The following is a 13,636-nucleotide window of genomic DNA, read 5'->3' as shown; positions in this document are numbered from 1 at the left end:
GTTTCATTTTCCTGATTTGTTTAGTTAGTAGAGCAGATATTAAAAAAGAAAAATCATGGCCAGTTAAAGAAGAGCAGAGAAATATTTAGAGAGATTAAAAAAGTTAAGAAAACCAGTAAGGAAACATTTTTAGGGAGAAAGATAGGGAAAGTGATATGGGGGAGAAAAATCAAAGAGATGAAGGGAAAACCAGAGTCTGACCTTGCTGCTTTGCATTATCATTTTCTTGTTGACTTCCCAGACTCCTTCCTTTCTCTGACCCTTGAGATAACTGGTGTCTTTTCCTCTATTGCTGAATCTCTCTCTGCCTGTAATGAGTTCCTCTCCACTTTCATTGGGTTGCTGGGTACTTGCAAGTGGAACACCCTGATTTATCTCTTCTCCATGTCAGAATTCCTTTCTTTTTCTTTTCTTCCCATTTTTTTCTCTTTTGTTTATTTTCTCCATTTGCTGCAAAAGTAAATGACCATTGGCGGGGGGCGGGGCAAAGGATGAGTTGCATTTCTTTGGGATAAAAGGAAAAGCTTGCATGTTCTCAGCTGTTTTGTTTTGTTTTTGTAGCTGGAAGTACGTGAAGACCCCAGCAGCAATAAGGATCTCAAAGTTCAGTGTGATGAAGAAGAACTAAGGATTTACCAGCTAAACATTCAGATCCGGGAAGTTTTTGCAAATCGTTTCACTCAGATGTTTGCAGATTATGAGGTGTTTGTCATTCAGCCCAGCCAGGATAAGGAGTCCTGGTTTACCAACAGGGAGCAGATGCAAAACTTTGACAAAGTGAGTATAATCCCACTGGGGAGGTGGTAAGAAATGAGAACATGCCAGACTCTCTTAAAGATGTGACTGAAGATGAGTTTTTCTTTCATAATATGTGCTGGAAACAAGTTCATGGTCCTTCTGATGTTGATAAAATATAAGGTCTGCTTGCTTTAGAGCAGAGTGCTGGTTATTGCTATCAGGTGGTTTACCTTCAGTAAAAGAGCTCTCTTAGGCAAAGATGTGCATGCAGGTTGAACATCAGGATTCTGGGAACATCGGTTGCCACAGTAGGTTACCTGAGTAAGTTAAATGGGCCAGTGTGTCAAAGTTTCAGGATATCTGAAATTATATGAATTTTTAAAAAGGATGGAGAGGTTTTATTGTTTGCAATTTATAAAGACCTAGGAAGCTTCAGAGAAGAGTTAACCTACTGAATCCCTTGGGTATGTAGCCATGGTTGATTAAGGCTGATATGCCCTCTTCCCTGTTGATGACTTTTTCCTTTTGGTCCCACCAGGCATCTTTTCTGTCAGATCAGCCTGAGCCCTACCTGCCTTTCCTCTCAAGATTCTTGGAGACCCAGATGTTTGCTTCCTTCATTGACAACAAAATCATGTGTCATGACGATGATGATAAAGATCCTGTGCTCCGGGTGTTTGATTCCCGAGTAGACAAGATCAGGCTGTTGAATGTTCGGACACCTACTCTGCGCACATCCATGTACCAGAAGTGTACCACTGTGGATGAAGCAAGTGAGGCCTCCTTGTTGTACTTTCTAGCCTCTTGGATTATGTCACTAACATGTCCCTGTTCCTAAACATGCCAGCTTCTTTCCATGTTTCTGTTTTTGCGTAAGTTGTTCCCATTGCCTGAAATGCTTTCCCCTGTCTTTTTTGCCTGGCAGACTACTTCTCATCCTTTAACACTGTGTCAGTTAGGAATGGGTCCTGCTGTAAGTACTAGAGAATCTAATCAGCAGTGCATGAGATAAATGGGGGTTATTTTTCTTAAATTATCAAGAAGTGCAGAATTGGTGGTTGCTCAGCTGCTCAACAGTGTAATCAGGAAATGAGAGTCTATCATTTCACTCACCTGTCCTTAGCATGTTGACTTTTATATTCATACTTGTTGCCTCTTTGTTACAAGAGGCCTTTTGTGTTCACATTCAGAGCAAAGGGGAAAGTTGATGCCAGCTGTATTTTCCCTCTTACATCAGAAAGCAAAAGCTTTCCCAGAAATTCCCAACAACTTCTGTTGTCTCATAGGCCAGAATCATGGCCACCCTTAAGTGCAAGGGAGGCTGTGAAAGTGAGTATTGACCTGGGCGTAATGTTACCTTGAACTGTATTGATTCTATTAAGAAGAAAGAAGGGGCGAGTGAGTTATGGGTAAGCAGCTTATAGAAATCCAGCTGATGTGTCTCCTCCTCTGTGAAGCCTTCTCTGATGTCGTCAGGCTGAGTTGATCCTCCGCTAAGCCCCTGTTTTGCTTTGTTCTTGCCTCCCCTTTATAATCTCTATTGTTTTGAGCCATGATTATCAGGGAGCAATTTAAGAGCAGAGACTGTATTTAATCATTGTCTTACCCCTAGTCCTCTAACATTGTGCCTAGAACATATAGATGTTAAAAGTTGTTTGCTACTTGCATGATGGAATACACCTTTTTGTTCACAGAGGCCCCGTCTAGGTCAGTTTCTCCAGAGAATAGTCTCAGCTTGAGGTGTCAGATTAAGTAGTGTGTTCTCTTCCTTGTGCAATATTCAGTGTCCTTGTTGTAGCCTTTTTGTATATTTTGTTTATTCATTTACCAAATATAAATACCCACTACATGCCCAGTGTATGGGAAGTGCTCACCAAGTAGTTACTGAATGAATGAATGTGCCAGGCATTTTTTTAGGTTTTGAAGATACAAGTGGTGACAGTTTGGACAAAATCCTGGGTTCCTCAGCCTTATGCTCGATAGCCTTCTGACTTTATCTTTCAGCTCTTGCTCCTAGCCTTTCATTAAGGTGACAGTCCTCTTGGCCAAGACTTGAGGACGTGTTGCCCATGCAAGTGGAATACTCTAACACAGTCCTCCTTGCCTCCTGGAACACACACATCAAGTTTCAGGTCCTGAGCCCTGCTAAGGCGTTGGTCCTGGAGAGCTTGATGGAGACTTTTTTACAAAATTGTGGGTTTAGAGAAACATCTCCTAAACCAGCACTTTATTTATTTATTTTTTTTTTGGGTTCGCAGGCCTCTCACTGTTGTGGCCTCTCCCATTGTGGAGCACAGGCTCCGGACGCACAGGCTCAGTGGCCATGGCTCACGGGCCCAGCCGCTCCGCGGCATGTGGGATCTTCCCGGACCGGGGCACGAACCCATGTCCCCTGCATCGGCAGGCGGACTCTCAACCACTGCGCCACCAGGGAAGCCCCCTAAACCAGCACTTTAAATCAGGACTTCTCAATCTTTTCATGTTGTGTTACACTTGAAAAATGACAATATTTATGTATTGCTTGTGGGAATAAAAGGAGGAGTCTGCTTATAGCTGGAGACTGTACAATGAGACACTCTGGTCGCTTGAAACCTTGCCCTTCTGCCCAAAGGGTTGAGGCAGTCAGTTCTCAGCCCATCTGTAATCCAACTGTTGAACACCAAATACTGATATGAGTTACTCTGGTCTCATTTGTTGCCAGGACATGAATTCTTGTGGTCCCATTAGAATGTGGAGTTTGGGATATGGAAGGAGGGTTAACTAACCCTCATTTCTATGACTCATTTCAGAAAAATGGGTCTCACAGAGACCCTCCAGGCAACTACATGCTCTGTTCCCAGGAATCATGCCCTTGGTATAGCCCTTAGGTATTTCCCTGAGATATGTACTCCAAATATGCTAGTTCAGAGTTCTTGCCACTGGCTTCAGATTTCTAGCCTAGAGGAGTAGTTCAGCTACCTCATGCCATTCCTCATGGACACCTTAGCTTCTTGAATCAGTCTGATTGGAAAATGGTCAAAATATAACTAAAGGGGTCTTTCTGGAGATTCTTTAAAATTTACATTTAGAAGGGATCTTGATGGCAATTAACTCTACTCATTCACTAATTTTACAGGTAAAGATTTTCCTTTGGCCCGCCATTGTATCTGGGGACCTAGAATAGTGCCTAGCACTTTTTGAGAGACTAAATAAGTTCTGATGAAGGAGGGTAAGGGTGGGAGGAAGTAAGGTAGGCCCAGAGAGAGAAGGCCACTTGACCTAGGACACTCAGCAAGGCCCAAAGGTGAGATGTTTTTATATGTATCTAGGCAATACCAGGAGAATTACCAGCTTTTTGGTTCTTACCCTTTAAAATTTTTGAGATACTATTGACATACAGTAAACTGCACACATTTAAAGTTTTGTTACACGTTATATTCACTGACATCGGGAACATACCCATTACCCTCAAAGGTTTTCTCATGCCCTTTTGTAATGCCTCCATCCTGTCCTCTCTGCATTCTTTCCCCCAGTCTCTAGGCAACCACTGATACGATTTCTGTTACTGTAGAGTTTGAATTTTCTAGGTTTTTATATAAATGGAATCATGCAGTATGTATTCTTTTTTTTTTTTTTTTTTTTTTTTGCAGTACGCGGGCCTCTCACTGTTGTGGCCTCTCCCGTTGCAGAGAGCACAGGCTCCGGATGCACAGGCTCAGCGGCCATGGCTCACGGGCCTAGCCGCTCTGCGGCATGTGGGATCCTCCCGGACCGGGGCACGAACCCGTGTCCCCTGCATCGGCAGGCGGACTCTCAACCACTGTGCCACCGGGGAAGCCCTGTATTCCTTTTCTCTTTTTCTTTTTTGGCTGTGTTGGGTCTTGGTTGCTGCGCACGGGCTTTCTTTAGTTGCGGCGAGGGGGCCTACTCTTTGTTGTGGTGCACGAGCTTCTCATTGCTGTGGCTTCTCTTGTGGAGCACGGGCTCTAGGCATGTGGGCTTCAGTAGTTGTGGTGCGCAGGCTCAGTAGTTGTGGCTCACAGGCTCTAGAGCACAGGCTCAGTAGTTGCTTCGCAGCATGTGGGATCTTCCCGGACCAGGCCTCGAACCCGTGTCCCCTGCATTGGCAGGCAGATTCTTAACCACTGTGCCACCAGGGAAGCCCCAGTATGCATTCTTTATTTTAGTCTGTCTTCTTTTACTCAGCATAATTATATTGAGATTCATTCATGTTCCTTTTATTGCTGAGTAGTATGCCACTGTATGGATATTACTACAATTTGTTTGTTTACCTGTTGGTGGGCATTAGAGCTATGAACATTTGTATGTAAGTTTTTGTATAGACATATGTTTTCTTTTCCCTTGCATACATACCTAGGAGTAGAATGACTGCACCATATGATATTCGTATGTTGACTTTTTAAAGAAATTGCCAAATTGTCTTTCAAAGTAGATGTGTATTTTACATTCTCACTAGCAGTGTATGAGAGTTATAGTTCTTCCACATTGTTGTTAACATTTACTATGCTCAGTCTTTTCGGTTTTAGCCATCTAATAGCTATGTAGTGGTATCTCATTGTGGTTTTGATTTGAATGTGCTTGATGACTAGTAATGTTGAACATTTTTTCATTTGCTTATTTGCCATCCACAGGTCTTCTATGGTGAAGTGCCTGTTTAAATCTTTTGCTCATTTTTTTTTATTGTTTTGTTATTACTGAGTTTTGGAAGTTCTTTGTATATTCTGGATACAGGTCCTTTATCAGATATATGATTTGCAGATATTTCCCTGTTCTATGGCTTGTCTTTTTGCTCTCTTAATGGTGTCCTTCAAAGAACAGTTCTTAATTTTGATGAAGTCTATTTATCAGGTTTTTTTAATGGATTATGCTTTTAGTGTTGTATTTAAGAAAATTTTGCCTAACCAAGGTAACATAGTTTTTTTTTTCTATACATATCCTTCTAGAAGTTTTTAGTCTTAGGTTTTACATTTAAGTCTATGATCCATTTCAAGTTGATTTTGGTAAATGGTGTAAGCTAAGGGTCCAGATTTATTTTTTCCAGTTGTTCCAGAATCATATGTAGAAAAGATTATCCTCTCTCTGATAAATTGTCTTTTCACCTTTGTCAAAATATTAGTGATCTGTATATGTGTGAATCTGTTTCTGGATTCTTTGTTCTGTTTCATTGATGTGTTAGTCTACATTTACACCAATACCACACTGTCTTGATTGCTGTAGCTTTATATTAAATCTTGAAGTCAGGTAGTGTTAGTCTTTCAACTTTGTTCTTATTTTCAAAGTTGTTTTGGCTATTGTAGGTCCTTTTTATTTCATATGTATTTAGAATCAGCTTGCCAATCTACAAATAACCTTCTGAAATTTTCATTTGGATTGCCTTGAATCTATAGCCCAATTTAGGGAGAATTGATATTTTAACATTATTGAGTCTTCTGATACATGAACATGGCATATCTCTCCATTTATTCAGGTCTTTAATTTCTCTCAGCAGTGTTATATAGTTTTCAGTGAACAGGTTTTACATATCTTTTGTCAGATTTATTCCTAAGTATTTCATATGTTTAGTGCTATTGTAAATCGTATTTTAAAATTTCAATTTCTGATTGTTCATTGCTAATATATAGAAATATAATAGAGTTTTGTATATTGATCTGTGTCCTACAACCCTCCTAAACTAGTAGCTTTTTGTATATTCCTTCAAATTTTTTATGTAGACAGTCTTATTGCCTGCAAATAATGATAGTTTTACTTTTTCCTTTCCAGTCTTGATATCTTTTCTTTTTCTTGCCTTATTGCCTTATTGCACTGGCTAGAACCTCTAGTGCAATGTCAAATAGAATATGGCATGCTTGTCTTATTTCTGATCTTAAGGGGAAAGCATTCACCACTAAATATGGTGTTATTACTATGGTTTTTTCTTTTAATTAATTAATTAATTAATTTTTGGCTGAGTTGAGTCTTTGTTGCTGCGCGTGGGCTTTCTCTAGTTGCGGCGAGTGGGGGCTACTCTTTGTTGAGGTGCACGGGCTTCTCATTGTGGTGGCTTCTCTTGTCGTGGAGCACGGGCTCTAGGCATGTGGGCTTCAGTAGTTGTGGCTCACGGGCTCTAGAGCACAGGCTCAGTAGTTGTGGCGCACGGGCTTAGTTGCTCCGCGGCAAGTGGGATCCTCCCGGAGCAGGGCTCGAACCCGTGTCCCCTGCATTGGCAGGCGGATTTTTAACCACTGCACCACCACGAAGCCCATCACATGGTTTTTCATGGATATTTTTCTATCAGTTGAGAATGTTGGTTTCTGTTAGTAGCTTGCTGACAGTTTTTATCAGAAGTGGTGGTTGTATTTTGCCAAATGCTTTTTTGCATCTATTGAGGTAATTATATGGTTTTTAGCTTTAGTTTTATCAAAATGGTGAATTATATTCATTGATTTTTGAATGTGTAAACCAGTCTTGCAGTCCTGAGATAAACTCTCTTTGGTCATGACGTATTATCCTTTTGTTTATTATTGGATTCCCTTTACTAAAAATTTGTTTAGAATTTTTGCATCTGTGTTCATGAGGGATTTGGTTCCTAGTTTTCATTTAATGTCTTGGTGTGATTTGGTATCAGGATAATGCTGGCCTCATAGAATAAGTTGGGAAATACTCCCTTTAGTTTTTTGGAGGCGCTTGTGTAAGTGATACTATTTCTTCTTTAAATGTTTAGCAGAATTCATCAGTGGAGCCATCAGGGCCTGGAGTTTTCTTTGTAGGAAGGTTTTAAACTACAGATTCAATTTAAAAAATAGATATAGAGCTATTCAGGTTATCTGTTTCCTTGAGTGAGCTTTAACAGTTTGTGTGTTTCATCTGTTGTCAAATTTGTTGGCATTGAGTTGTTTGTAATATTCACAGCCTAAGATAGGCTGTAAATCTTTCAAGTAATATTTTAATGATATTCCACAAATTTTGATATTTTGTGTTTTCATTTTTATTCAGCTCAAAATACTTTATTTCCTTTTTTTTTCCCGTAGGAATTCTGGAATTCCTTTAATGTTCTCTGACATACATTTAATTCTGTACAATTATTATCAAAATACTCTTTTTTTAAAAAACATCTTTATTGGAGTATGATTGCTTTACAATGGTGTGAGGGTTTCTGCTTTATAACAAAGTGAATCAGTTACACATATACATATGTTCCCATAACTCTTCCCTCTTGCGTCTCCCTCCCTCCCTCCCTATCCCACCCCTCTAGGGGATCACAATGTACCGAGCTGATCTCCCTGTGCTATGCGGCTGCTTCCCACTAGCTATCTGTTTTACATTTGGTAGTGTATATGTGTCCATGCCACTCTCTCACTTCGTCCCAGCTTACCCTTCCCTCTCCCCATGTCCTTAAGTCCATTCTCTAGTAGGTCTGCGTCTTTATTCCCGTCTTGCCCCTACGTTCTTTATGACATATTTTTTGTTTGTTTTTTAGATTCCATATATATGTGTTAGCATACGGTATTAGTTTTTCTCTTTCTGACTTACTTCACTCTGTATGACAGACTCTAGGTCCATCCACCTCACTACAAATAACTCAATTTCATTTCTTTTTATGGCTGAGTAATATTCCATTGTGTATATGTGCCACATCTTCTTTATCCATTCATCTGTCGATGGACACTTAGGTTGCTTCCATGTCCAGACTATTGTCAATAGAGCTGCAATGAACATTTTCACTGTTATTCTTATTTTGACTTTTACAAAATGATAATTACCTTTACCAGAAGGAGGTGTCAGTATTAAATATGAAGTCATTTAAAGCAACAACAAAAAGCTCCCCACTCTCCAGTCTTTGATATCTGCTCTTTATGCATATTTATCAGTAGATAAATATATATATAAAAACCCAGTACCCCAAAACTCAATGGTTTTCTCCATCATTGTGAAAGGAAAGTCAAAATGGAGTCAGTATTTCTAAGAGAGATCTCTAAAATGGAGCCGGGAAGCCATTAAGGAAGTACGATGTTTGCATGACTCAGCCTGGATGGAAGCTGACCTTTTGACCTGATGAAGAACAGAACACCAGAACACCTGCCAGAAACTCAAGATACTAATCAGACCCTTAGCCTAAACACAATTCGTGACAGTCTATATACTAACAAGACCCCTACCCTAAAATAACCTGTGATTTCTTAAGGACAAATAATTTGACTCACATCAGAGTCGATCACAACTCTCACCAGGGCAACTTTTAACAACCTCGTGGTTTTTGTCTTTATAAGCCCCTGACTCTTTCTCTTCCTCGGAATACTCTTTCAGGGTTAACTGAATCTGTGTCTCCCCAATTGCAATTCTTAAGTCCCCAAATAAACTCTGTTCTTTTTGCAGCCTCCTGCATTTTTTTTCGCTGACATTATTTAGATCTTTTCTTCCTTAATTAATCTTGTCCCAGCCCAAATAGCACAAAGCTCTATAGATTCAAAGGAGGCAGAAATGGAAAAAACTACAAGGAAGACATTATGATTCTAAAACCAAAGGCAAGGGACTTCCTTGGTGGTCCAGTGGTTAAGAATCCACCTGCCAATGCAAGGGACACAGGTTCGAGCCCTGGCCCGGGAAGATCCCACATGCTGCAGAGCAACTAAGCCCGTGCACAACAGCTACTGAGCCTGTGCTCTAGAGCTCACGAGCCACAACTACTGAGCCCATGTGCCACAACTACTGAGGCCCGCGCACCTAGAGTCCGTGCTTCACAACAGGAGAAGCCACCACAATGGGGAGACTGCGTATCGTGGCGAGAGGTGGCCTCCCTCGCCACAGCTGGGGGGAGCCTGCGTGCAGCAACGAGGACCCAATGCAGCCAAACATAAATAAATTAAATAAATAAATTTTAAAAAGAAAAAAAGAATCCACCTTCCAATGCAAGGGACGTGGGTTCGATCCCTGGTCGGGGAACTAAGATCCTACATGCTGCGGGGCAACTAAGCCCGTGCGCTGCAACTACTGAGCCCACACGCTCCAGAGCACGTGCGCCACAACTAGAAGGCCCACGAGTTGTAACTGCTGAGCCCACGCACTGCAACTAAGACCCGACGCAGCCAAACAAATAAATAAATAAAAATAAAACCAAAGGAGAGAGAAAAAGAGATGCAATTGACTATAGCTTAAACATTATGGGTATGATCTAATTATCAGGCATGTTCATCAAGATGGCTGCCCAGACATGCCCAACAATGTGAATGCTGCTTAGATCCAATTCCATGAGAACGGTCTCTTCTTTGGAGGTCCTCTTACTCATATTCCTCAGCTATACATAAAAATCTTCCCCCAAAAAATCATTGGTGGAAGGATGAGACAGAGTCATGTTGATACCAGTGTGTGCATAGTCCAAAGTCTTCTTCCCAGGCCTTGCTGTTGACTACGAAATTCAGAGTAGGAAAGGCCTTCCCCCAGCTAGTTTCATACAAGCCACAAAATGACCAAAAGAGGTAGACCAGTTCTCTTGGTAATTCTAGGAAAATAAAAACCAAGACAATCTTGTTTCTAATGATGCTTTAAATATATTTTAGAATGAAGTAGTAAATAAACAAATATATTTTTTAATCAATTATTTTAGTATTTGAAACAATAGGAAAGAGGAGCAGGCCATCTTCACAGCAAGGGAGGAGAAGCATTCTCTCAAGGCCTTCCTTATCTTGAGCAAGGAAAGTTTTCAAGGCTACATTCAGTACTACAAGAATCACTATGATCAGGTCAACTTTTACAGAGTAACTGTGGCCTATAAAACAAAACCACTGATTTATTAATACATGTCTGGCTACTAAAGCAGTTATAAAACTATACTATGTGGAATTTCTTTAAAAAATAGGGGGTAGAAAGTACAGAAGTAAAATACAATTTAAATGTATGATAACTGTTAAAGCTAAGTATTGAAAACACAGAGATTCACTATGCTACTCTTCTGTGTAAGTTTAAACTTTTACATAATAAAAAGATTTTCTTAAAAATACGTAAAGTATCATGTTTGAAAAAGGCAGTTCACAATAGTATAAACAGAGATTATTATAAAAGTATGTCCGGTGATAGAGGAAACAGGTGTTTCTGGAATTATATAAATTGAGCTAAATGTTCAGTGTTTTTACTTTTTTCCTGGAAAGTTGTTTGTGTTCCCCAAAATAAAAGAAAATAAACTTGGTGATACCACCCTGGGCTCATCCCAAAGCCCTTCTCTCCCAAATCCTGTGTCAGGGCCACAGGCACCAGCACCCAAGCTCCACGTTTTTCTCACCTCTTGAGGCAGCTCCAGTTTTGACCGGTCATCCAGGCCATTGGAATGCAAGCCCATCAGGTATGGCACAGGAGCATCTAAGAAATGTAGGAGAGAAGCTGGGAGAATAGGAACATAGACATGCTGCCACTGGAAAGGAAACATGAGAGCTGTAATTGTCTCCGCCACAGTCATCAGTCTCTGGTAATCTAGGTCAAAAACAAAACACACACAAAACCAGTCAAAAACAAGGTACTTGCTTCTCAAATAGTAAGTTAAAATCTTCAACACAATTTCACATTTAGAAAGGAACAGGATAAACTTCAGCAAGGGTATGCTCAGAGTATGATTCCCTTGTGGGTATCAGAGAGACAACCCAGAGACCTCAATGGACCACAAGCTGAAGTATACCCCCCCACACACAGGTCCATGCTAGTAATAAAATTTAATATAGAAATACAATTTAGAAAAAAATACAATAGGTATCATAAATAGTACCTTGCTCCAAATACTAAACCAGAATGTTAAGTAGATTCTCTTCAGTAGAAGGAGAATGGGGAAGTGGAACAAAAAGAAAAGGAACAGTGGTCTACTCTCTGTTCAGCATGAATGTCAAAACACCTCATTTACCACTCACATGTCTGCATTCTACAAGGAGCTGATGTGAACTTTGACTTCAAGATCAAGCCAAAGAACCTTCAAGCATGCAGAGGCTGGTTTTCCACACTAGCCAAGTCTGCCTTCCACCTGGCAACCTTTCTTGAATGGTAACAGCATGAAAGTGTCGTTTTAACACTTTGATTAAAAGCTCCCCTAGAACCTGAAAGACCCAGAAGATTGACTTTCATTACTCAAAACTCTTATTCTAGGTCAGAGAGCATATCTTGGAAGAAGCTTGTGCTCAAAGCTTAGCTTTTCTTCAGAATGCAATTTCTAGACTTGTTTTATTTTTAAAATGAGTAAAAAATACATCAGCAAAGCCAATACAATAGATTGAGATTTAACACATTACTATTTACAAATGGTATGATGGTTTCAGACACTTAAAGACAAAGTAGGAACATCAATTTTAAAATCATATGAGTAATATCCTCCTGGAATGGCTGATTTCAAATGAGTTTTCACAGGAGTTAAACAGTTTTATGCACTAAAAACTCAGCCCACCATTTAAGCAAATCCCAGCTTGGTTCATAAATGAGTAATAAATAACAAAAAGCTTTCCAGAGAATGAAGAAGAATGAGTAGGAAGTGAGCAGAAGCTGACATATATCAACTAGGTTTTAGCAAAGCATCCTTTGTGCTCACCAATAAAACTTTGGAGCAGCTTACCACCTTGCTCCTGGCTAAGCATGACCTGGAAATAGTTTTTTTTTTAAACTAGTAATGCAAATAAATAAAAATTGATGACTAAAACTTCATCATCTCAAACATTTTGAGTACACTCTAAGGAAGTGCCTCACGCTTCTTCGGGGAAAGCTAAGGCATTTGATAGATAATAGATAAGTGATGTAAAACAATCAGTGGGTAAAACTGAGCTCAGAGATTTGGTCATCAATAATGATTTTTTAAAAAATACAACTGATTTAGCAGAAGGACAAAAGAGCACAAGCTTTTCATAGTCACTAAAATTAGGAACAGACTGATAAGAGTTCAAGAAGAAAGTCGATCTCATTTTTCACTGTGCCCCACAAAGCACTGCCGTTCCCATATTAAAGACTATTTGGTGAGGACCCTCTCCCAATTGAAGCAACAACAAAAATATTTCCCAAATTACAAAATAAAATAAAATAAAAAACTCTTTCAAGGATTAAATAGATAATCTATATAGCCTTTCAGAAAAAGTATTTACTCCAACGTGAGAGTAAGCAACAACTGAGGAACAAAATTTAGGCCACTGCAAGTTCGATCTTCAGCCTCTTCTGAGATATCTCAGTTCCATGGGACACCTGTACAACTTTGCTCGTTATCTTTCTGTTGAAATCTTCCTGCTCTAGGATTATTCTAACAATTATTATTAAGAAGAATTCTAATGATTCTCTAGGCGAGGCCTCAGTTTTTGTATCTTTCACCTCTCTTTTCTAGATATGAATGCCTGTAAATCTACTAAGAGCAATAATCTTGAGAATCTCAGACATGATAAGAATATACTTTAAAATTCAAACTTAAGATGATCAAAAGAATGTAAAGGTGTGGGAGAAAACCTCCAAGAGATATTTAAAGCTGAAGGTCCAGTCTTACTGTGTCCCAACACTGGCACTTAAACACACATTTTGAAGAAATATTACACTGAATAATGTCTCCCCCCGTTTCAGTGTACACACACATATAGACACACACCATTTCTGGTTTTTTTTTTTAAAAAGGCAGGAAGGAGCAAGGCCTTTCCAATCATGTGAAAACCAAAAAGCTGCTTCTTTTACCGAAAGTCAATAAAGCAGGTGCTACTCCTTTACGTGGCTGGCATTCCTGACAGGTCTGCTCAGAGACAAGAACATCTCATAGGGGTCCAACAGACACTGAGTAAAGGAGTCCCTGAAATGCCTTCCTCATGAGGCTTCCTGGACACTGGACTGCTCCTTATAGTGAACCTAGTTACAGTGTCAGGGAACATCTATCTACTCTCTAATCATGAAACAGGGCATGCTGAAGTCTGAAGGAAGGGGCTTC

The 13,636-nt window shown here is 39.9% G+C and overlaps 1 protein-coding gene across 3 annotated transcripts in view; it reads left to right on the top strand.

The window, feature by feature from the left end:
• Positions 1-13,636, top strand: part of DENND5A (DENN domain containing 5A) — a 108,114-nt gene that overhangs the window by 63,653 nt on the left and 30,825 nt on the right. For all 3 annotated transcript variants that reach the window (XM_065882721.1, XM_065882720.1, XM_065882722.1), the window contains 2 exons: positions 562-777; positions 1,277-1,511. In XM_065882721.1, the coding sequence (XP_065738793.1) occupies positions 562-777; positions 1,277-1,511 (451 nt within the window). The remainder of the gene's footprint in view (positions 1-561; positions 778-1,276; positions 1,512-13,636) is intronic.

Source organism: Phocoena phocoena, chromosome 8 (genome assembly GCF_963924675.1).
Source record: "Phocoena phocoena chromosome 8, mPhoPho1.1, whole genome shotgun sequence".
Classification (NCBI taxonomy): domain Eukaryota; kingdom Metazoa; phylum Chordata; class Mammalia; order Artiodactyla; family Phocoenidae; genus Phocoena; species Phocoena phocoena.
The sequence above is the reverse complement of the archived record's forward strand: the minus strand, read 5'-3'. Positions and strand labels throughout refer to the sequence as shown.